Source organism: Bos indicus, chromosome 9 (assembly GCF_029378745.1).
Source record: "Bos indicus isolate NIAB-ARS_2022 breed Sahiwal x Tharparkar chromosome 9, NIAB-ARS_B.indTharparkar_mat_pri_1.0, whole genome shotgun sequence".
NCBI lineage: Eukaryota > Metazoa > Chordata > Mammalia > Artiodactyla > Bovidae > Bos > Bos indicus.
Genome location: NC_091768.1, coordinates 67,463,120 through 67,489,621, shown reverse-complemented (window position 1 = coordinate 67,489,621; position 26,502 = coordinate 67,463,120). Strand labels below are relative to the sequence as shown.

Sequence of the window (26,502 nt, the reverse complement as noted above, 5' to 3'; positions counted from 1 at the left end):
TTAATAACACATGACCACAAAAAGACTCTTATAAAATTGATTTGCAGGAACTAACCAAAACTGGAAATGACCCAAATATATAGGAGAATGGATTTAAAATTAAGATACATTCATGCAGAGGGCTACTCCTTAGCATTTTTTAAAAAAGAAATACAATTGGTGTGTACAACATGGGTAAATTTAAACCTGTTACATTGAGTGAAAGGAAGACCAAAAATTTTGTGAACTTACGATTTCATTTTTAGAAAATTCACTAAGAGGCAAAACTAATTTATGCTACAAAAATCAGAACAAAGTTTGCCTGGGGGTAAGGATTGACTGGAATGAGTCACCATGGGACTTTCTGGAGAGATGGAAATATTTTATATCACATCCTCAATGATTTATATCAGCTTCTATTATGAAATATTTCTAGTCACCTTTGAGATTTGAAGTCCAACCATTTAAAGAAGCAATCACAATTATTTTTCCCTGTAATACATCTCAGTCTGAAAAATCCAAAATAATACTTCATGAAAGAAAAAGCATACGTTACCCCTTTGGGTCTGAAGAAACCATCAATGCATGTCTCACAGTTTATACCAGCAGTGTTTCGAGTACAGTTAATACACACACCCCCTCCAATGTACTTTCCATGTATATTTAAACTCCTATTTCTTCTGGCAACATTTTCATCATAATAGCATTCTTCAGCTTTCCCATGACAATTGCAGGCTGCATTAGGGAAAAATAAATTCATAAACTTTCAGATATATATAAAAATAATTTTTGTTACATAAGAGATTTCTATACCATATGGTAAATTATATTACATTATATGTATATACATACAAAGCCAATATGCCTAGAAAGTACATGAATCTATTAGATAAATTAATAAATATATATTAATGGAACTTAAAACATATAAATTAAACAATGAAATTGCCAATATTTGACTGATTTTTATCTTACAAAACTGACATTTCATATAATTCAACCTATAGCTTCCTATTACAACAAACAGATTATTATTGAAGTATGACACTGAATAATTAACATTTGCATAATCTGTGATGAATAATTACTATATGTGAATCTCTGTATTAGATCCTATGGGTAAAGAAGGATGTTTAGTGTATATACATTTGATCTTTGAATATCACAGGGATTAAGGGTGTCAACCCTTTGCACAATTTAAAACTGGAGTATAACTTTGCAGTCAGCCCTTCCCGTTCTTGGTTTCTCATCCCCCAGTTCGACCAACTGAAGATTGTGTAGCACTGCAGCTCTGTTGTCTGCATTTAGGGAAAAAAAACCACCTATAACTTGTAAAGCAGGCTTAGATATAATACAGTCAGTAAAGAATCTACCTGCAATGCAGGAGACCTGGGTTCAATCCCTATGTCAGGCAAATCCCCTGTAGAAGGAAACAGCAACCCTCTCCAGTATTCTTGCCTGGAAAATCCAAGGGACAGAGAGGCCTGGCAGGCTACAGTCCACAGGGTTGCAAGAGTCGGACATGACTTACCAACTAAACCATAACTTGTAAAAAGTCACGAGATCAGAATTGTAAGCCAGACTCTGAAGTTAGGCTCCAGAGTCTTAGGGTCAATCTCTATCACAATCCCTTCAAGTTATCTAATAAGAGAGAAAAGATGTGCAATTAGTGCAAAGTAATCGGAGAAGGCAATGGCAACCCACTCCAGTACTCTTGCTTGGAGAATCCCACGGGCGGAGGAGCCTGGTAGGCTGCAGTCCATGGGGTCACTGAGAGTCGGACACGACTGAGCGACTTCACTTTCACTTTTCACTTCCATGCATTGGAGAAGGCAATGGCAACCCACTCCAGTGTTCTTGCCTGGAGAATCCCAGGGACGGGGGAGCCTGTTGGGCTGCTGTCTATGGGGTCGCACAGAGTCGGACACGACTGAAGCGACTTAGCAGCAGCAGCAGCAGCAATCAGGACAAGAGGAGAGCTTTGTTCAGTGATGAGATTATGCTATTTTGTGCCAGTCTTGGATTTGGGTATCCTCTTTTCATTCATGTCCAACTCTTTGTGACCCTATGGACCATAGCCCGAGAGGCTCCTCTGTCCATGGGATTCTTCAGGCAAGAATACTGGAGTGGGTGGCCGTGTCCTCCTCCAGGGGATCTTCCCAACCCAGAGAGTGAACCTGGGTCTCTTAATGTCCCCTTCATTGGCAGATGGATTTTTTACCACTAGTGTCACCTGGAAAGCCCATAAATATCAGTAGCAGGTCACAAAAGAGTCGGACTCCACTTAGTGATTAAACAACTAAGGACAAGGCTTATAAGAGGTCCTATAGAGAAATCAAGTACATCTACAGATTAAATTCCTGCAAGTACAATTTCTAGTCAGGGGCTAGAATTTTAATTTTAATTAACTTGAAAATTTTCTCTCTAAAAATTCTATATCGGATTACCTTCCCTCCAACAGACATATTAAAACTGATCCCCTACAGCCTCACCTACACTGTGTATTATCAACATTTTTAATTCAGCTCCTAGACATAGTATACATTTAAACATATGTTGAGTGAATGAAAGAACACCTTGGTAAGTTTTTAAAAAGTACTTTTATTGTTTTAATGGATACTTCTTTAATCATAAATAAGTGTGACAATTTTTTATATGGTTATGTCATAGTTTTTTCCTGAGAAATGCCTGTTTCAATCTTTGCTCATTTTTAACAGTTTTTTTTAAAAAATTTCTTATTGCTATGACTCTTAATACAGTAAAGATATATTCCCCCTTGTCCAGTTTGTTGCAAATAGCTTCTTCAGTTTGTTGGCTTTGATTTAGGATATAGCACTGTTGCTGTATTAATGGAGAGTTTTCAAACTTTATTCTAGGGAAGTATATAATCACAAATATAAATCACTAGGCATGATATGCAGTTTTATATCTTTAGGACAATGTACAAGAATTCTTAAAAATCTACTGTAAAAATATATTGCAAGTAACCGTCAAGATTTCTGCTACCAGTATAACTAGAGAGAAACACAGAGGAATACAAATTTATTCTCACATTATTTAGAACTTGTATTGCTGACTGTACTTATAACCATGAGCTAAGGCAGGTAAAGACTGATGTTTGAGAAGCATACACTCCACATATGAGGGCCCTCTGCCTACAGCTCTGGCTGCTGTTTAAAGGTCCTGGACCTGCACATCTTCCATCTAAAGCCTCAGAGGACACAGAGAGTACCTACTCACAAACAACCATTTTACACTCTGCCATCAGCAGTTTGTTATTTCACTGAATGTTCATGACACATGATAGAAACTGTCTGTTAGTACAGGCTTAGCAATGGAATACATACCCTTTGCACTTTATAGATACATCCTGCCTCAAATAAGCTAGACTGATAAAATCCAAATTAAATTCAAGTGAATTAGAAGGAAATTATTCATTTTATCTTTCTTTGTAGGAGAGATGGGAGGTTGGGCTTCCCTGGTGGATCAGTGGTAAAGAATTTGCCTCCCAATGCAGAAGACACGGGTTCAATCCTTGGATTGGGAAGATCCCCTAGAGAAGGAAATGGCAACCAACTCCAGTATTCTTGCCTGGAAAATCCCATGGTTAGAAGAACCTAGCGGGCTACAGACCATGGGGTCACACAGAGTTATACACAACTTAATACAATCATTGTAGGTTGTGACTAAACAACAATTCATTTTATAGAGGGATTTGTCATGTTGCAAAAAGATGTTTCTAAATCTTCAGAGGTGACTGGAACACCATTCAGCTTGGAAGCTAAAATTTTCGTATAAACTCTTATGAATATATATATATCACCGAAAGCACTAGGTATACAAGGTTTTATGGTTAAAAACCCTATCTTTATTTTATAGATTTTTTTTTTCAGTTTGTAAATCCAACCTCCCATCTCTCCCACAAAGAAAGATAAAATTGTTTTATAATAACAGTATTTTTAAAAATGTATAGAGCGGCAAGTAGAAATTTCCTTCTGTGTTGCTCTGTCTATCCCTATGGCTAATAATCCTAATAATTGATCCATCCTTTCCATTTCTTTGTTTAAACAGATATATATTAGTGGAGAGTGGTAAAGGGTTTTGCAGATCCACTTAACATTGCATTATGATAACTGTGTGATAGAAAGTCAGAGACAACGGGAGGAATCCCTACCCGCAAATGATACTCCCACCTGTAACTGCTGATATTCCTCAAGCAGAAGAGAAATTTATTAAATTTAAGGAAATCTGAGAAGAGATATTCATGGTGTCATTCAACTCAAACTCAGCCTTAGGAATGAAAGTCTGCTCTCAATTGGCAGAAGTTGTGGAGATCCTGAGGGATCATCAGGAATGGAGTTGGGAGTAGAGGGAGAAAAACGAAAGGTCGGGCATCTGATGCTGTTAAGGTTTACCCCTTTACACCACTACGTAGTGGGGCCCCATTCCTCCAGATACTTCTCAGAACAATGACTGATTTCTAACCCAAAATATCTTCACAAGCACACAGACACAAATCAAAAAGCAAAAGAGGTAAGGGCAGAAAACGAAGAGACTCAAGACACTGTAGTATATGCAGAATCTTAGGCTTAAAAGATAACGTATAGTTAGGAAATAATTTATGATTAAATTCTTTTATAATTCAATAATTTTAAGGACCTATCATGTCTGATACATGATACACAACAAATACATTTTATTCAATTCATATATAAAGTTGGCATTAGTTTAAAATGTCTGCCAAGCCTGTTTTGGAGGCCATAGACACCTCTTGAACTGAAAAAATGTGATTGGGACTGATTTGCTAAAATATTAATATTTGAATTCAATTGAATCGGGCTTTCTGACTAGTTGGGATTTATAGTTCCGCAGAAGTTTTTGTTTTTAGGTCTCATCTTGGCCTGAATAGATCTCCAGAAACACAGGTTTCTTTAGAATCCCTGTCACCATTACGGGACAGATGGCAATACTAGGCTACATATGACAATATCAGTCATCTGTTATGTTTCTTGGGTATTTCCCTTCAGGAAAAACTGGACATATGGGTTGTTTTCAAAAATGACAACATTCAATATTAAAGTATAAAAGAGTGCTTGTTGGCACATGTTTACATAGCCCGTTGTTTTTATGATTTCTCACTACTGGCTCTTTTTTGGTTGTCACTGTCTAATAATTACTATAGCACCAGTTCAGTTCAGTTCAGTTCAGTCATTCAGTCATGTCTAACTCTTTACGACCCCATGAATCACAGCACGTCAGGCCTCCCTGTCCATCACCAACCTCCGGAGTTTATTCAAACTCATGTCAATCGAGTTGGTGATACCATCCAGCCATCTTATCCTCTGCTGCCCCCTTCTCCTCCTGCCCCCAATCCCTCCTAGCATCAGGGTCTTTTCAAATGAGTCAACTCTTCGCATGAGGTGGCCAAAGTACTGGAGTTTCAGCTTTAGCATCATTCCTTCCAAAGAACACACAGGACTGATCTCCTTCAGAATGGACTGGTTGGATCTCCTTGCAGTCCAAGGGACTCTCAAGAGTCTTCTCCAACACCACAGTTTAAAAGCATCAATTCTTCAGCACTAGGTTTTCTTCACAGTCCAACTCTCACATCCATACATGACCACTGGAAAAACCATAGCCTTGACTAGACGAACCTTTGTTGGCAAAGTAATGTCTCTGCTTTTGAATATGCTATCTAGGTTGGTCATAACTTTCCTTCCAAGGAGTAAGCGTCTTTTAATTTCATGGCTGCAGTCACCATCGGTAGTGATTCTGGAGCCCAAAAAAATAAAGTCTGACACTGTTTCCCCATCTATTTCCCATGAAATGATGGGACCTGATCCCATGATCTTTGTTTTCTGAATGCTGGGCTTTAAGCCAACTTTTTCACTCTCCTCTTTCACTTTCAACAAGAGGCTTTCTAGTTCCTCTTCACTCTCTGCCATAAGGGTGGTGTCATCTGTATATCTGAGGTTATTGATATTTCCCCTGGCAATCTTGAGTCCAGCTTGTGCTTCTTCTAGCCCAGCATTTCTCATGATGTACTCTGCATAGGAGTTAAATAAGCAGGGTGACCGTATACAGCCTTGACGTACTCCTTTTCCTATTTGGAACCAGTCTGTTGTTCTATGTGCAGTTCTAACTGTTGCTTCCTGACCTGCATACAAATTTCTCAAGAGGCAGATCAGGTGGTCTGGTATTCCCATGTCTTAAAGGATTTTCCACAGTTTATTGTGATCCACACAGTCAAAGGCTTTGGCAGAGTCAATCAAGCAGAAATAGATGTTTTTCTGGAACTCTTGCTTTTTCGATGATCCAGTAGATGTTGGCAATTTGGTCTCTGGCTCCTCTGCCTTTTCTAAAACCAGCTTGAACATCTGGAAGTTCACGGTTCACGTACTGCTGAAGCCTGGCTTGGAGAATTTTGAGCATTACTTTACTAGTGTGTGAGATGAGTGCAATTGTGCGGTAGTTTGAGCATTCTTTGGCATTGCCTTTCTTTGGGATTGGAATGAAAACTGACCTTTTCCTGTCCTATGGCCACTGCTGAGTTTTCCAAATTTGCTGGCATATTGAGTGCAGCACTTTCACAGCATCATCTTTTAGGATGTGAAATAGCTCAAATGGGATTCCATCACCTCCACTAGCTTTGTTCATAGTGATGCTTTCTAAGGCCCACTTGACTTCACATTCCAGGATGTCTGGCTCTAGGTCAGTGATCACACCATCGTGATTATCTGGGTCATGAAGATCTTTTTTGTACAGTTCTTCTGTGTATTCTTGCCACCTCTTCTTAATATCTTCTGCTTCTGTTAGGTCTATACCACTTCTGTCCTTTATCAAGCCATCTTTGCATGAAATATTCCCTTGGTATCTCTAATTTTCTTGAAGAGATCTCTAGTCTTTCCCATTCTGTTGTTTTCCTCTATTTCTTTGCATTGATTGCTGAGGAAGGATTTCTTATTTCTCCTTGCTCTTCTTTGGAACTCTGCATTCAGAATCTTATATCTTTCCTTTTCTCCTTTGCTTTTCACTTCTCTTCTTTTCACAGCTATTTGTAAGGCCTCCCCAGATAGCCATTTGCTTTTTTGCATTTCTTTTTCTTGGGGATGGTCTTGATCCCTGTCTCCCGTATAATGTCAAGAACCTCTGTCCATAGTTCATCAGGCACTCTGTGATTGTCACTGATACCATTTCTAATATTAGCATTTTATATTATTATTAATGTGAAATGACACATTGAAAATATTAATGGATTACTAAAATAGATATTCTTTCTCCACTCATTTGATTTCTTGCCCTCTCCCAGTTACCTTCTCTCCTATTCTTCACAACTACTGTCCCCATACCCTACCCTTTACTAAGTATAACTAATGAATCAGGGGCCTTCTTCTTCCCAGATAATAAAATGAGTCTAAGCTTTAGGGTATGATCTCTCCCCTCTGGTTTTCTCCATTTATTAGATGACAGGTATTCAAAAGCTATTTACTAGGGGAGGAACTATATAAAAGGAGAACAGGCAGAGAACCTGCAGCTATACTGGTTTGATAAGCATTTTATAAACATACCTGTTTAGAAGGGTAATCTCTATATCCAGTAGGTTTTACTGTATGTTTATTTACATTTCTCTCTCCCTCTCTCTGTGTGTGTGTGTGTGTGTACTATTACTAAAATAGTAATAGTTTATTACTATTAGTTTAAAATGTCTTCCAAGCCTGTGTTGGAGGCCATATGTACCTCTTGAACTGAAAAAAAAATGTGATTGGGTGCTTCACTAAATGTGATTTGCTAAAATGGTAATATTTGAATTTAGTTAAATTGGGCTTTCTGGCTAGTTGTTTGGATTTATAGTTTAGCAGAAGTTCATATAGGGGCTCACCTGGTGGCTTAGACAGTAAAGAATCTGCCTGCAATTCAGGAGACCTGGGTTCAATCCCTGGGTTAGAAAGATCACCAGGAAAGGAAAATGGTAACCCACTCCAGTATTCTTACCTGGGAAATCCCATGGACAGAGGAGTCTGGTGGGCTACAGTTCCTGGGGCCACAAAAGAGTTGGACATGACTGAGAGACTAACACTTTCAGAAGTTCATATATGTTATGCTATAAACTTTAGATTCACACCTGATAACAGTAAGTGTATATTATGCTTTTATCTACATCTCATAATTCTCTCAGAGAAGGCAATGGCAGCCCACTCCAGTACTCTTGCCTGGCAAATCCCATGGACTGAGGAGCCTGGTAGGCTGCATTCTCACATAGTGGTAAATTCATAAGTATTTTGTAAATATTTGTCAAAAAAATAAAATCTTGAAAACTTTAAAACAGGAGAGTAAAAGAGCTTACAGCTACTGTCTTGGATGAAATGCATATGAATTTGACATATGAGTTCACCTGAAATCAGCATGTGTTTACACCACCTGTGCCCCAGGAAAGGAAGACTTACACATGGTGTTTGACTGTCTGGAACATACCTTCACATTCACTTTTGGTCAGAAAAGTGCCTGCTCTCCAAGGTTTCTGATGGAATCCAGGACAGCACTGGTCACAGCTATCACCACACGTGTTATGCTCACATTCACAGCGGGATTTCTAGTAAAAAAAGAAAAAAAGTTGGGGGCAGGGTGGGGAAGCATATTTCAGCATTCTTTGGAACCATAAATGAGGGGTTTCTCCTGAAAGGTAGAATGAAGACAAGAGAAAACATGGAGCCTCTGAACCAAAATCTAAAACTCCTGTCAGTCTGGGAAGGAAGAGGTTCCAGCAGCGGGAGTGATGAACATATTTGATCACCAGCTTTGGGAGGGAGGTTCAGGCTGGTACTGGAATCACTGGGCTCAGATGAGCAGAGAATGAAGGCCCAATCAGGAGTGGTCTTGAAGACTAGAATCACTTCTCTAATTCCTGAGATCCACAGGTTTTCTGGGTTGGATGTATCCATTTTAAGGTTTCCATCAAAGTACTATTAACATTGGAAGGACTGATGCTGAAGTGGAAGCTCCAATACTTTGGCCACCTGATCCGAAGAGCTGACTCATTAGAAAAGACCCTGATGCTGGGAAAGATTGAGGGCAGGAGGAGAAGCGGGTGACAGAGGACAAGATGGTTGGATGGCATCACTGACTCAATGGACATGAGTTTGAGCAAGCTCTGGGAGTTGTTGATGGACAAAGAAGCCTGGTGTGCTGCAGTGCATGGTGTTGCAAAGAGTTGGGCACGATTGAACGACTGAAGTGAACTGACTATTAGCATTTAGCATAGGAAGAGGGGAGAGAGTAGATGGCAAGGCATGGAGAGGCAGGGATAGAGGAGAAATCTAATACTCCAAGCCTGAATCTCCTGTCTGCAAGTGTTTTGAGTACAGTCTTATTTCACTGCATGGAACCGTCCTTCCAAGGCTGCTGTGCAGGTTCTCAAATCTTGGGAAATACTGCTCCTCAGTACATCTGATAGATAGTGCCCACACCCTGCAGAAAGCAGGACCACAACCTTGTGAAGAAAACTATGCCAGGGATTTGAATCTTCCATAGGAAGTAATACTATGATGCATTACTCAGAAAACTAGCTTTGAAAGAAATATCATTTGTATTACAGTTGTCGTAGGAAAAAGTGTTTACCTAGGTAGCTACATTCACTGATCTTACTATCCAAAATATTTCTGCCATACATAAAGTAGATGATTCTGTATTTCACCAGATTGTTTATGCCTGAGAAAAACAGATGCTCATTCATCTTCTTTGCTTAGGTTATGTTCACTTAATACATTGTCATTAATGAAAAATGCAACCTAAAACCATTCCAGCATTTTCTGACCTGGCGATTTCAAGCTCTCTTGAATACTCTCTTTTACTCTACTCCTTACTGCCCCATCTTACCTTGGTCTCTGGTTCCATGGTCATTTATATTTACTTCCAGGTACATTTTTCATTTGTTTGCATTAATATTTTTTGATGAAAATTCATAAAAGAAAGAGGTTGATTGATGACAGGCATTCTCTAAAGCTAAATCATACAGCAGGCTGTCATAGCTAGAGAGGTTTCAAAATAGATAGACTGGTTTGGAGCCTTTTTGGGAAAAAACTAATCTGTTTTCTGATACTGTAATGGCGCCCTTCAAAGTCTATCATCCTAACTGCCAGCTCTATTTCACCCTGGCATGGCTTTCTGTTACGCCGTCTAAGTGGGGATCTGACACCCATTCACAGCGTCCCTGTCAGCAAAGCTTCTCATGAAGCATTTTACAGTTCAGAGCTTCATTTTACCTAAGCAGCCTAAAAATATACATACATTTGTCACTGGATCAAGTGGACAAGCCCTGGCATGACCGTAGCAGATGCACATCCCTCCGACTGAAATATCCTTGACCGAGTAGTAATACTGCAAAAAGCAATCCAGAGAGAAATCCTGTTAAGACTACTGCAAGGTGGAAGGAGCATTCAGTTAAAAACTTGGCTTTATGCTTCTACCCTTAGTTGGAAGCTCTAGAACAACTGAAGGCTCACAAGAGTATCCAGTAACTCCTCACATTGAAACAATGTTCCAGGGGCAGAATGCCTCTATAGTTCATGTTAGGTGGGCATTTTAGAAATTTATTTCCCACAACAATACAAAGTGCTGCACAGTACAGAAACTCCATGCTGGAGCATTTATTATCGAAAGCAAATTGTTACGGGGTCGGGGGAAGCAAGGACAATAATTCTTCATAAAAGTTGAAAGACAGAAAACGTCTTTTATTATCATTTTAGGAATGCCAGCGTTCACGAATCATACGCAGACTGTTCTACTTAATGAATTTGAAAAGAATCAACAAATGTAAGGGAAAGGGTGCTCATGATGACACATTTCTTAAGCATATCAAGAAGCACATGAAAAGTAATTAACTACAAGATTGGTTTAATATAATGCAAGACATAAACTAGATGTGCAGAACACTATTTCTTCATTATTATGTTAAAATGTTCATGCAATTACCTTTCTGTTTAGGTTAACATAGGACTGCCTCAAATTATTTTCATCTACCTAGCTATTTTTGAAAGGTTACTCATAATTTATACAACTGAACAATTAAAAAATTTTAACTAATTTGTATATCACAAGTTATAGTTAGTTGTGAAAGTACTTCATATTATCTTGTGGAATCTAAATAGTCATCACAGTGGTAGATAGTTCTATTATTCCAATTATTTACACTAAACACACACACACATATTTAGTGAGAATAAATAGATAGATACAAATCTGAGTTCTCTGACCACAAATTCTCTTTTCTAATTTACTTCTTTTTTAAACATTTTTTCTTTTTGTTTTTGCTGTTTACATACAGTATCTTTTATAATATTTTGTGTTACTTTATCTTACTTGATACACTTACACCTCACACTATTGTAACTTGCAAGGAAGTTTATATTTCATTTAGACGTTAAACTCTGCGTTTCACTAACTTCATCACCTAATAATACAGATAAAACAGGCATAGTTGCTCAGAATGCTGATACAGAAGTTTTGTGGATGTTTTTAAAACTGCTTTAAATATAAATGTGTAATGCTTCATTTCTAAGTCATGAAGAAGAGTTAAAATTCAATATCCTATTTTTATACATTTAAATTTATATGTAGGGTTTACAGAACTTGAGTACTTCCAAAAACATAATTAATGTTGAACTTTACTGCACTATTTTAAAGGTTCATATACAATGAAGTTATAAATAATAGATGTGCACCCCAACACCCTCTCTGCCTTCAGCAAAAGATGATAAAAGGAACACGTTTACTTCCATTGATTTTTTTCTTTGATAGATATACTGTCAGGAAAGATTAAATTTCACTTCAAAATTATTCAGTCTTCCTTGGTGTGTATTTTTAAGTCATGCCAAAATTATAATTAAAAGTGATTTTTTAATAAGTGAGGAATCTAAACTTTGCTGTAAAATAATGATTACTTTTGCAGAAGACAATTTACAATAGACTGAAATATAATACAAGGCAAAATTATTTCAGGTTTGGAAAGGGCACTAAAACATCCAACATGTGTTCTATGAGGACATAAGACTTTAAAAGTTATTTTGTAATGATGGAGAAGTTAGGTGTGAGGAAGTTAAGCAATGAGAAAATGTATGAGGAGTCCTCACATATTTGTGAAAAGCACTGCCCTTCAATATTCAGTCTGTAGGCTCAGCACTTTGCTACCTGGTGGCAACAGTTGAACCCCAGTAGGGTCATTGTGGAACAATGTTTTGTCTCACAATCTCAGTTTCTCCCTACAATCCTCTTTTCTCCTTTGCTTCTAGTCACACAGTAGATATTCTGTTTGCATGTATTTGATTTATGGATTTACTACTGAACTGAGTCTCTAGCTAATACTGTCTTGGTTGCATACATGCATAAAAGGGAGATGACATAAACCAGAGAACCTGGCGGGACATGGGAATAGGAGGAAGCATAGTTATGACTCATAGCAACCTGAGCTATAAAGAAAGCTGAGCGCCGAAGAATTGATGCTTTTGAACTGTGGTGTTGGAGAAGACTCTTGAGAGTCCCTTGGACTTCAAGGAGATCCAACCAGTCCATCCTAAAGGAGATCAGTCCTGGGTGTTCATTGGAAGGACTGATAATGAGGCTGAAACTCTGATACTTTGGCTACCTCATGCAAAGAGTTGACTCATTTGAAAAGACCCTGATGCTGGAAAAGATTGAGGGCAGGAGAAGAAGGGGACGACAGAAGATGAGATGGTTGGATGACATCACAGACTCAATGGTCATGGGTTTGGGTGGACTCCGGGAGTTGGTGATGGACGGGGAGGCCTGGTGTGCTGTGGTTCATGAGGTCACAAAGAGTCAGACATGACTGAGCGACTGAACTGAACTGCCTGAACCTGGGCAGATCATCTATGTCATAATCTCTCAAATTTCTGTTTGAAAACAACACCTTTACTAGCTTCTGTTTCCACTGATATGTTGAAAGGATGCTATAATCATTATTTTTCCTGATATTCAATTCATAAAGGAAAATAAAAGTGTATACAATCAGTTTTTTCCCTAGTATCTGTATTCTTTTGAACTAGAAATGCATTGTGATTCATTAAAGAAGCATGAAGCTAAATTATTTATTTAGATAAAATGGTCCATGGACCAGTGGCATCCATATCACCTGCAAAATTGTTAGAATTGCTGTTTTTCAGTTCTGTCCTAGATCTACTGAATTCAAATCTGCATTTCCACAACATCACCAGTTGATTCCATGCATATTAAAGTTTATCAGGATGTGATGTGGTGTGAGTGTCTGCCCGTGTGTGTATATGTACTGAGTCATGATATAAAATGTATTTCTTAGTGTGGGTTACAAGCCCACAAGGCCAATTATAATAGTTGTACAGATAACCCAAAGTGTAGAAAAACTAACTTTGTCCTCAAAATCAAGAGAATACACTAGGCAGTATGAGCTCCACTGTACCAAGAGGAAACTAAAGTTTAGAAATGTTAAAAAGTTTGATATTTTTTACACATCTAATAAGTGGCCCAGAGGCTGGATTTAAACAAAGGAAGGTCCATGAAATTTTAAAGTCTTTCATTCCTCCACTGAAAACTATTTTTTTAAAACTATTTAACAGACAATTATGGAGAAGGAAATGCCACCCCACTCCAGTATTCTTGCCTGGGAAATCCCATGGACAGAGGAGCCTGGCGGGCTACAGTCCGCAGGGTCGCAAAGAGTCAGACACGACTGAGGGAGGAGCAGGCGCTCCCCAGAGGCCCCAGAGGTTTTGATGGCACAGCCAAGGACTGTGGCTGAGGACTCCCAGCTCCCAAGCCTCTCTCAGCAGATAGGAGCATGGAAAACTAGAATCTAAATTATGCCTGATGGCTTTCCTGGAGGCTCAGTGGTAAAGAATCCCCAGCCTGGGAAGACGCCACGCGGCAGAGCAGCTGAGCCCATGCATCACGGCCACTGGGCCAGTGCTCTAGCGCCTGGAAGCCGCAACTACTGAGGTCTGTGGGCACCAGAGCCCATGTTCTGGAACAAGAGGAGCCACCACGGTGAGAAGTCTACGCCCCGCTGCTAGAGAGTAGCCCTCGCTCCCGGCAACTAGAGAAAAACCCACATAGCATGAAGACCCTGCACAACCATAAATGAATCACATCATTAAAAAAATTTTTAAAGTAAAACTATTTAACAGGCAATTAAAACAATAGGCCCAATATTATTCACAGATTCCAATATGATTCCTCATAACTTACTCTTCGTGTGACGATGGGGTCAATTTCTCTTGGGTCTTTGTGAGCGAACATCATCAAATCGGCATTCAAGGTGCGGATTCTCTGAAACCTCAGGCGAATATAACGAGCAGAGGTAAATTCTAGCAGTTCAGGAGAAGGATCATCAGCACTCGGTCTCCCATTGATCAAAGAAATATGAATCTACACAATTTGGGAAATAATTTAACAATTAAGTTACCAAGATTTACATATCTGGTTTTATTTAACTTTTCTTAGACAAATAGTTAAGCTCCCCTTCTCTCAGTTAGGCAGATACAGGTTCATATTTACTAGAATGCAGTGAAGTAATTGAGGAATATGATGAATGTACATGTACCTGCAATTTATTTGCTTCTATTTCAGGCATTTTCTATATACTGCAATTAATTATGTTTCTATGTTCCAAGTCAGTGCATCTACTTGAACTTCCTAGGATTTCCAAAAATTCTTAAATCAGTCATTCTTTTTCTGAAAATTATTGCAGCCAAAAATTATTTAAGATTCTGGCATATATTCCCATATATTTTCTGGTGGGAAACCAGAAAACAAAATATCAGACAAAAACAAGAAATCATCAGGAACTCAAATTTATTTTTATTCTGAGCTTGAAAGTATCTAATTATATTGTCTTAAAATGTATAAAGAGAGTAAAAATTGACACATTACCAGAAAAATTATGCAAATCTCCAATCACAGTGAGACATTTCCATAAGGTGGCTTTTGTTATTTCTTTTTTAGAAAATGATAGCTTAAGAAGGCAAAATTTACCAAGGCTATAACACATTCTACGAAAAATATGCTGTTTGAAAATATATTAAAATTTGAGTAGAATGGAATATTCTTTAGGAAAATAATTTTGCAAAATTGACACCAGAAGAAATCAAATCTAACCATACCATTTTCCATAAAAAATCAGAGAAATGATTATCCTTCAAAGGTGAATTGAGGCCCACATGCTCTCACAGGGATTTCGAGAGCAGAAAATTCTAATGGGGGTTGGGGGGAGGTAAACGGTTACATAAAATAAGAAGTACTTCTATCACATATAAAGGAATTATTTTTCTAATGCCTAAAGAACTTCTATAAATCAACAAGAAAAAATACTGATGACATAACACAGAAATATAACTATTTAAAGAAACAGAAATAGAAATGGCTATTAAACTTCTGATAAGATAGTGAACCTCATTTATAACAGAACTCTTAATTAAATCCACTCTAAAAGCTTTCTCCATTTTTTCAAGTTGTCGAATCCTAAAATATTAATAATACTCCCTGATGACAAGACTAAAAGGGGTACAACAATTATTACACATTTACAGGTTGAATGTAAAATGGTATAAGTCCTTATAAAGGTGAATTTAGCAATAACTGTCAAAATTACAAATGCACAGAGTTTTTTACTTAGAAATTCCACTTCTGGGAAATTACACTACACAGATGTTTTATTAGTATATGTGTGTGTGTGTATACAATTAACATGTAATTAATGATATGCAAAAATGCACCGCATTTCTAAAATATTTTTTGATAATAGCAAAAGACTGGAAAGAACCTAATATCCATCAATAAGAGATGGGTTAAATAAATTATACATCTATATAGTGAATTATGTGTACCACACAAAAGAATGAGGAAATTCTCAAAATACAGATAGGAAAAAGTACGTTCAATTTTTTGTACTTTGTAAAAGCATTCTTACCTATGCAATAAACCAAATCAAATCAAAACTGTTAAAGAAATTGAAATTGAGTGGTGGGTTTTGGGCTGAACACATGCACATACTGTGTATATGCACAAACAGGAGGCTAAAGAGACAGGATTACAAGAAGAAAGGAGCCCTGTGCTAGGCTGGGAGCTATTCAGAAACATGACAGTCTGTAAGTCACTGGAAACTGTGACTTGAGGTCACCCACTGGAATTTTCATCCACTTTTGCAAGATGATATATCATGTGTGTTAAATACATTTTTTTGACAGGAGAAGCAATATGTGTTTCCATTCCTAACATTCTGCATCTAGATAATCCCCGAGAGCATTTTACAAACTGACTGCCAATAAACTACTGAGTCACTAGAGGAATAAACACAGCAAACTCTGAGATGAGAAACTAATTCTGATGTCACAAAGGATAGACTCAAAATGCCTCATGATAAAAATATGAAATGTCCCAGCTAATTGACTCTACTTTGAATACTTAATAAAAAATAAATTCACTTAATCAACATTTGAGGATGATAAAATTCAAGGTCTCCTAAAATAATGAATCTCGAAATGCTGAATGTCCTCCCTCTGACACTGAACATTTGAAGAGTAACATAGATCTTGTATATTTCACAGTTCTGGCATCTAGCAGGTGAGCCAGAAGTGTATTTAAAGTCAAGTTGTCTCTACTACTTAAGACGGTATCCATTAAATGTTAAAGAATGAATAAATAGATGTATACAGCAGCTAAAATGAGTTCCCCTTAGAGGTTAATTTTGGCACCCAAAAAATCACCAGTGTCCTTGAATTCACACTTAAATTTGTCTTAGCAAGATCTTCCTTGACTGCTTCTAAAAAAGCCATTTGAAAAAAAGGAAATCAGAACATGTCTAGGATTAATGTTTCTAAAAACTATTAAGGCTTATTTGGTGTTAATGCTACAGTGAACTGCACTTGTTCCGTACATAGAATTAATAAGTCCCTCATTTAAACATAAAGGAACTTTAAAAAAATGGTGCACATGTTCAAATTTAGGTTTGAACACCTAAATTTGAACACCTAAATTTGAACACCTAAATCATATCATACACCATATGATAGCTACAGAAAGGATTCAGCAAAAGAACACTTCTCCTCACAGCTTTTGTATTTTCATCAGGCTACTCTGCCAAGAGATCTTGTGAGAATAGTTAGTTCCAAGCTGTTTCTGAGACAGAAAACCAGACAGCTGTTTGGCCATGTTGCTTGCAGCTTACTTCCATTTTTTTCCTTTTCCGTTTTTTTTTTAAACTCTCCTTCAAAATGAATCATAATATTGGATAGGCTATTTCCACTGGCACTTGGCTGTGTAATTCCAAGTCCACTGGAGTTTAGCATGCTTCCTGATTTCCTGTGGGGTGACAACTGGAGAGTGTCTATCTTCAAAAAGATGAAAAGTATCATTCCTCAAGACTACCACTGTCTTGCTGCGAAGCCATGGGAAGTCTGTGTCAGTCTAGTGTCTTCTGAAATGATTTCCATTACAGACATGTCGGTGGATGTATGTTCAAGCTGTCAAAGGAATTCATTCCAACTGAAAATATCAGCCTGATTAAACAATTGGTTTTAGATTTAAAAGTTACTCTTCTCTGAAATTAGTTTTTGTAGATAAAAAGAAAAAAAGAAACGTCTCTTTTTATGACCAAATGACCAAATTAATATGCTCTACCCATCGAAACCATCATCTTTTGTTAGTATAAGGATACCATATAAATCACATTTACTTGCAGATGGCTAAGATTTGGGGGCCTCTATGGGTATTTTTACCTTAATGATTAGAATTTAACTAAAAATGATTTATGAAGCAAGTAATACAATTTTTAATCTAGGTAATTATGTTCATATTATTATTATTATATTTTTCTATTATATTACTACATCTGCTTTAGATTACTGGCAGAGCTACACTCCTAATACCCCTCCCAATGATACAAGTTTGTTGAGTAAACGGATACGTGAAAGAATGAAGGCTACTTAAGGATCATTAATAATGGTAAGAATCTTTGAAATGAGAAATGGAAGTAGATGAAACTGACAACTTGATGAACATTTTGAAATCCCCTTTGATTCATCAATTTCTAGGTGTGCCAAAGAAACAGGTACAACAGTTTGAGAGTAAGGTGACATCAGGAGATACAACAAGAATTTTCATATGTGTCAGATGAGCTCAACTATCTATAGGTATGGTTAAAGAATGTGTGTATAAACGAGTGGCTAAGCCTTGAGGAACCTCTTAGATCTAATCATAATTAATATATTAGTTCAGAGAAGGAGAATAAGATCACAATAAAAACTCTGAAAAATGAACTCAATCACTTGTATTTTATCCAGTGGGAGGGAAAAAAGAAAGCAAGCGTATCTTTGGAGACAGGGAGTGAGCGATATGAAGGTTAAGAAAAGGTGACGGCGTGTCACTGTGTTTCCAGCACAAAGCAAACAAAGGCTCTGACTCGGGCTCTAGGTGGTCAACAGAAACCCCCAAATGATCAACTTTCAGCCTCCATCATACTTGATCTAATAGCAGCATTTGAAACAATTGATTGCTCCACTGATTTCCAGGACACCACACTGTCTTTTTTTTCCTCTTACATCTTTAGCTACTCTTCTCAATCCCGCTCAAGACTTACTACATTTTCTCCTCCCTAACTTTCTAAAATTGGAATACCACAGTGCCCAGTCCTTGGCTTTGTCTTCTGTTCGATCCACACTTACCCACATAGTGATCTCAGCAAAGCTTGCAGATTTAAATGTCACCTATACTGATGCCTGCCACACTTAACATCTCCAGGCTTGACCCCTCCTCTTGAGGTCCAGATGCAGAATCCAACTGCCTTCTTAATCCCTTTAAGTGACTGTCTAATAGGTACCTCAAACTTGTATCTCAAATTGAGTTCTATTCTTCATCTCCCAGTGTTTCCAATCTCATTAAATAATTTTATCCTTTCAACTACCCTGGACTCACAACTTGGAGTCATGCTTGCCTGCTTTTGTTTTCCTTCTTACAACTAGTTTTTCTGCAAATCTTGTTGACTTTACCTTCAAAACATACCCAGCATTCAAACACTTCTCACCATCTCCCCTAAAGCCACCTTGGTCCAGGCTTTCATCACCTTGAACTTGTGTACTACAATAACGATCTGAACAGGTCACCCTGCTACTGCTCTTAGCTCCTTAGGAGTTTTTTGGCAACATAGCAGATGTTTTTCTGTTTGCTTTTGTTTTTTCTTTTCCTAAGTTTTTGGTAAATGTTTCCATCAATTTATTCTCTGTATTTCTTAAAAACAAAAACCACAAGTTTAACATTAATAATTTAAAATACTGTAGACCAAACAAAGCCAGCTCTTACTCACACTGCAAGTTGGTCTATGATTTCTTTCCTTCTGTTTGCCAGATGATCTTCAATAACTTCTACAAAGAAATTCCTCTTCAATAGGTTCATGCAAAAGCTAAAAGCTGGTCATTAACTTTATGAAAATGGTGTAAACCATAGCAAAAGAGGTCTATTCTCATCTCAAGCCTCATGCCATAACCACATTCATCACCATCAAACTGCCCAAAAGTCATTATTTCCTGAATGAGAACAAAAGCTTTTATTCTCTCCTCATCATTTGGTGCCTCAAAAATGGGCTTTCAAATTGTGTTGAGGTCTGCATCTGTTTCAGGGAGCTCTCTAAATATGCCTTATAAACTATAACCCTGGTCATGTCATGCTTTTCTGTAAGACTTTCCAGTGGTTCTCTATTTTACTGTCAATAAAAGCCAAATTTTTACAATGAACTGAGAGATCCTATACTATCTGCAATGTCAGCGCCCCATCCCTACCCACTAAAACTGCCGAAGAAGAAAACAATGATTTTCTAGAGCTCTTTTCCTACTTTATCCCTCAACCACACTGCTCCCACCAGGCTGCCAATTTTGTTTGGGCATGCCAGATAGGATCTTACCTCAGGGCTTTTAAACTTGGGTCCCTTGCCTGGAATGTTATTCTCCCAGATATTGCAATGCTCACTTTCTCATTTCAAATCTTGCTTTAGTTCAGTTCAGTTCAGTCAAAAGCTCAGTCGTGTCCGACTCTTTGTGACCCCATGAATCACAGTACACCAGGCCTCCCTGTCCATCACCAACTCCTGGAGTTCACTCAGACTCACATCCATCAAGTCAGTGATGCCATCCAGCCATCTCATCCTCTGCCATCCCCTTCTCCTCCTGCCCCCAATCCCTCCCAGCATCAGAGTCTTTTCCAATGAGTCAATTCTTCGCATGAGGTGGCCAAAGTCCTGGAGTTTCAGCTTTAGCATCATTCCTTCCAAAGAAATCCCAGGGCTGATCTCCTTGATTAGGCCTTTTCAGTGAGTCCTTCCAAGACTATCTAATTCCAATGCAAACTTCATCCTGGCACTTACTATTCTCCTCTACCTGCTTCATCTTTCTCCACACTACATTTCCTCTTAACACACCATGAATATGATTTACCTCTTTGTTGATTATTTCTCTCCACTCTCTAGAGTACAAGTCCCAAGCATTTCAAGATTTTTAATCTACTTTGTTAACTGATATATCCCCAGAAAACAGTACAGCACCTTAAAAAAATAAGTGCTAAGTAAAAATATTTGGATAAAGAAACATAAATTCTAAATATTTAACTGGCCTCCTACTTGAAGATCAATTTCATAGAGTAATCAATTTTTCTGTTTTTATATGAGTAAATCTTTGAGTACGGTATTTCCATAGTATGAAATTAAAATCAGTAATCCTTTATATCATTTTCTATCAAAGCATTTTAAGTTGATTTAGAGATAATTAGGAATTAACAGCTTTGATCTTACAATTTACTTACATCAAGGTCTACTATATTTGCTATTATTAGTTAAACATTAGTTAACTTTAAGTTTTATTTCAACAGGCTATTTTCAGCCGAGAAAGACACACATGTCCTAAGATATTGTATTTCAATGTAAGGACTATTCAACTTAATTTTAGCACAAGAAAAGTAAATCTATCCATTGATATTCTATTTCATAGTCCAAACTATAAATTGGTATGCTGTTAGTTACACTAGAGTCCATGAAAACACAACAGTATATTTAAACTATAGATTCTTTAAACCCTATGAATATGCAATAGCTATCAGTAAAGTTAATTAACAGTTACATACTACCTTGTCTTTAGAAGGAAATTTTATTACTAAATGTATTATCTTTATGGGTTATCATTATGTTTACTATATATAACTAGTTATTGAAAAATAAACTTTCTTATCTCATCAGAAAAATTTCAGTGTGGTTTGTTTTCAAAACTCTTCCAAATCAATGCAATACTTTTAAAGTCTTAAAAATATGAAAATATATGAATATATGAAAATTAATGCATGGGTAATAAAAATACACTGGATAAACAATACAATTTACAAAATGTCATGCATAAAACCAGTTAATAAAATATTTAAACATTTCAGACTAGAGATTTCTCTATCAAGAATCATTAGGTTCTTGGGGCTTCTCTGGTGGCTCAGTGGTAAAGAATCCACCTGCCAATACCACTGACATGGGTTGGATTCCTTATCAAGGAAGATCCTACATGCTATGGAGCAACTAAGCCTGTGGACCACATCTACTGAGCCTGTGCTCTAGAGCCTGGAAACCACAATTACTGAACCCACATGCTGCAACTACTGAAGCCCAAGAGCCTTAAAGCCTATGCTCTGCAACAAGAGAAGCCACCCCAATGAGAAGTCTGCAGGTTGCAGCTGGAGAGTAGCCCCTGTTCACTACAACTAGAGAAAAAAACCCGTGCAGCAACAAAGGCCCAGGACAGCCAAAAGTAAATAAATAATATTTTGAAAGAATCTTTAGGATCTTAGTGAGAAAATGGGGTATTATAACCATTTTTCAAGCCATTATTTCCAGTTCTATCAGGCACAGTTTATTGAAGTCCTTTTTTCATTTTCTTTTCCCCATATTTTATTTCCTCCAACTGATGGTTGTTGTTTTATTGTAATTTTTATTCACCCAAATACTGTTCATTTGTATATCCAGAAAATGAAATTCTCTGAAGGCCTAACACACATGCTTACAAAACTTTATCTCTGGTATACCTCTTCATACTTCAATATTTCTAACTCATTCATTTAGTCAGTCAGTCTCTCATTCATTCAGAAATATTTATTAGATGCTTACTATTAATACATTCCAGGCCACTGAATTATTTTCACTTTCCCTTCTGTGTCATAAATCTCTCTCATTTATGAGCCTTTGTCAAACATGTTTTATGTCTCCCTACTGCTCTCGTTAGCACAGATGTACTTTACACATCCTTCTGGTCTCAGCTAAGATGTCAATTCTCTTTCTTCCAGGCATAGTTCCATGGCTGTCTAGGACTCTTCCTATGAATTCTCCAAGCTCCGCTATTATCACTGCCCATTTACTTTATTCTGTCTGCCAAGAATAGGAACTTTGTCTTATTTACAGTACAGTTTTACTGATTAAACGAATGAATAGTGTATAATAGATTCAATAATTTGAATGAGTAATCATCAGTGCCTAAATATTACAGATTGTGATAGAATTTCCAATGAATTAACTCTTCAAACATTCACAACTGTTGCATTGTGTATATTATTTAAATTTTGACTTTGTATATATTTCACTGATTTTTTAAATTGGATTTATTGGATTTACATCAAGAATTTTAGTACATATTTTATTTGCCATACTTCAATAAATCTCACTATGGGTATAATAATTCAAGTATCTAAAAAACATTATATATGGATTCCTGTAATCCCAACATTTGGATGAATCACAAAAAATATTATTTAAGTCACTAATAGAGACTTTTTATATATATATATATATATATATATATATATCAGGTATAATAATGTAATATACCTGTATATCCTTAGGTACCTCAATATTCCTACTTATCAGAATTGGAAAGATTTTCTTTTCATGTACAATGTACTGAATTATTTTGAAAAGTCCTTAATAAATATCACACTATCATTAGAAGTTTATAAGCCCAACAAAAACAACTACACTTCCAAGGTTGATGACTACTCTGGTGTTTGAAAAGTAATAGTTTAATATATAAAATGTTGAAGACTGTGCATGATATTAACTCCGTTAACTAACTTATTCCAAGAATACAAGGATGCCCATCAGCAGATGAATGGATAAGAAAGCTGTGGTACATATACACAATGGAGTATTACTCAGCCATTAAAAAGAATACATTTGAATCAGTTCTAATGAGGTGGATGAAACCGGAGCCTATTATACAGAGTGAAGTAAGCCAGAAAGAAAAACACCAATACAGTATACTAACACATATATATGGAATTTAGAAAGATGGTAACAATAACCCTGTGTATGAGACAGCAAAAGAGACACTGATGTATAGATCAGTCTTATGGAATCTGTGGGAGAGGGAGAGGGTGGGGAGATTTGGGAGAATGGCATTGAAACATGTATAATATCATGTATGAAACGAGTCACCAGTCCAGGTTCGATGCACGATACTGGATGCTTGGGGCTGGTGCACTGGGACGACCCAGAGGAAGGGTATGGGGAGGGAGGAGGGAGGAGGGTTCAGGATGGGGAACACAGGTATACCTGTGGCGGATTCATTTCGATATTTGGCAAAACTAATACAATATTGTAAAGTTTAAAAAAAAATACAAGGAAATGTCAGCTTAATGAGCTATTTAAGAAATATGACTGTATCACTGACAAATGTACCCTGAGCTAAGTCTTAACAGTCTTTCACTAACCCATAAACTATTTGCTTTTTGACACCTACTTGGTTCCAATTCCAGCTTGTGCTGGAAGCCAGAAGAAATATCAATAACCTCAGATATGCAGAAGACACCACCCTATGACAGAAAGCAAAGAACTAAAGAGCCTCTTGATGAAGGTGAAAGAGGAGAATGAAAAGGTTGGCTTAAAGCTCAACATTCAAAAAACTAAGATCATGGCATCTGGTCCCATTACTTCATGGCAAATAGATGGAGAAACAGTGGTTGACTTTATTTTTGGGGGCTCCAAAATCACTACAGATGGTGACTGCAGCCATGAAATTAAAAGATGCTTACTCCTTGGAAGGAAAGCTATGACCAACCTAGATAGCATATTAAAAAGTAGAGACATTACTTTGCCAACAAAGGTCCATCCAATCAAGGCTATAGTTTTCCAGTAGTCATGTATGGATGTGAGAGTTGGACTACAAAGAAAGCTGAGCACAGAAGAATTGATGCTTTTGAACTGTGGTGTTGGAGAAGACTCTTGAGAGAGTCCCTTGGACTGCAAGGAGATCCAACCAGTCCATCCTCAAGGAGATCGATCCTGAGTGTTCATTGGTAGGACTGATGCTAAAGCTGAAGCTCCAATACTTTGGTCATCTGATTTGAAGAACTGACTCATTTGAAAAGACTCTAATGCTGGGCAAAACTGAAGGTGGGAGGAGAAGGGGACAACACAGGATGAGATGGTTGGATGGCATCATCAGCTCAATGGACATGAGTTTGTGTAAACTCTGGGAGTTGGTGATGGACAGGTAAGTCTGCTGTGCTGCAGTGCATGAGGTTGCAAAGAATTGGACACAACTGAGCGACTGAACTGAACTGCTTCCAGTTGCCCCTGAGACTTAAACTGCTTTCCTTCTCTTCTTTGGAATTACAATTCTTGAAATTGTTATTTCTGGATGAAAGCTTTTCCTTTCTATCCAAGAAATATTTATTCAGATTCATCACTGCCAAAGCAATGGTTGTTAACAAACTGCAGTAGATTAAGAAAATTAGTTTTCTTCAATGTATTGGTCATCTTGTTTTTATTTTTCTCCTATCCTAGTGAAATTAGTTAAAACACTGTGCTCTAAAGGTTGTATAGCTTCTCTCTTGGTCAAAGAAAAGCACCTCTCTCTGTCTCTCAGCCTCTCTGTCTCTCTCTATATCTCTATATCTCTCTCTGTATCAAGAGTTATTTAGAGTTATTTGTTTTTATACCAATACCAGAGTTCATGTGGTAGTAGTTTCTAACTTGGAGAAGGCGATGGCACCCCACTCCAGTACTCTTGCCTGGAAAATCCCATGGACGGAGGAGCCTGGTAGGCTGCAGTCCATGGGGTCTCTGAGGGTCGGACACGACTGAGCGACTTCACTTTCACTTTTCACTTTCCTGCATTGGAGAAGGAAATGGCAACCCACTCCAGTGTTCTTGCCTGGAGAATCCCAGGGACGGGGGGGCCTAGTGGGCTGCCGTCTATGGGGTTGCACAGAGTTGGACACGACTGAAGCGACTTAGCAGCAGCAGCAGCAGCAGTTTTTAACTCCTATGGAATTAACATATAGAAGGGCTAAGTGGTTTGGAAAGATAAAAAATAGAAGCAAATTCTTAGTTTAGGAGTTCCAATTTTCTCAAAGTTTCAAAATTGGTATAGTCCTTCCTTCAAAAAGCTTCTGATGGTCTTCTTGCTTTGTTCAAGTCAAAACAATCCAGCAAAGCATTTAATTCTAAGTACTTTGATCTTAGATTAGTTACATCTGGAACATGTCCAGATGGGTGACATGTAATCCATCATAATTGAATAAAATACCCCATTGGTCATGATGTATAAAAGAAACAATGACACTTAAGATCCTGAAGCTTTGAAAAAAAGGAAATAATTACTAAATGTAGATATCATCTTTTTTTTTCCTCTAAAAGAACTTTGACTCACATGAGCTCATTTTACATTTATTTTAAAATTAATAAATATTTTCAAATAATAACTTATATAAGTACTCCAAATTGCACACTTTTCATTTATCATTTGTGTTTTTCTTCCTCCAGTTAAAGTATACAATATTAGCACGGACAAAAGAAAAATTGTCAAAATGAGTTTCCTCAGTCTGTTTTGGGAATATCTCATTTAAATTGTATCAAATGCAAATGTCATTACTAAATCTTTGTGCTGTCAAACTAAGACTTTACAGGGATAGAGACATCATCTGAAATTCACAGCAAGGAAAGAATCTAAGAGGAGTAGCTTCAGAGAAGAGCATGAGGGGAAAACACAAGAAGAAAAATTTTGACTCTCCTCAAACATTTTCATTGCTCCAAATTTTGTTCTGGGTGTGCCTCAACCAAAGATAGACTGAGAGAATAAATCATTAGGCATCTATTCCCACCTCATAGCTATTTAAGAAATTGCTCTGGAATATCCAGGAGCTTACATATGAAAACAATAGTGGTTATATTGTGTATTTACTGGATACCAGACACTCTAGTAGGTTTCCCAGATGGTGCTAGCTGTAAAGAACCCACCTGCCAATGGAGGAGATAAAAGAGACATGGGTTCAATCCCTGGGTCAGAAGATCCCCTGGAAGAGGGCATGGCCACCCACTCCAGTATTCTTGCCTTGAGAATCCCATGGACAGAGGAGCCGGGCGGGCTACAGTCCATGGGGTTGCAAAGAGTCAGATACAACTGAAGTGATTTAAACACTCAGAGAGTTTTGCAGGTGATCTGTGTGTACTAACTGATAGAGTATTAA

The 26,502-nt window shown here is 37.4% G+C and overlaps 1 protein-coding gene across 2 annotated transcripts in view; it reads right to left on the bottom strand.

The window, feature by feature from the left end:
- The window catches only part of LAMA2 (laminin subunit alpha 2), a 694,677-nt gene that overhangs the window by 422,044 nt on the left and 246,131 nt on the right, over positions 1-26,502 (bottom strand). For both annotated transcript variants that reach the window (XM_070795552.1, XM_070795553.1), the window contains exons 5-8: positions 14,212-14,391; positions 10,264-10,353; positions 8,452-8,569; positions 536-714 (exon numbers count right to left, since the gene is read on the bottom strand). In XM_070795552.1, coding sequence (XP_070651653.1) covers positions 536-714; positions 8,452-8,569; positions 10,264-10,353; positions 14,212-14,391 — 567 coding nt within the window. The remainder of the gene's footprint in view (positions 1-535; positions 715-8,451; positions 8,570-10,263; positions 10,354-14,211; positions 14,392-26,502) is intronic.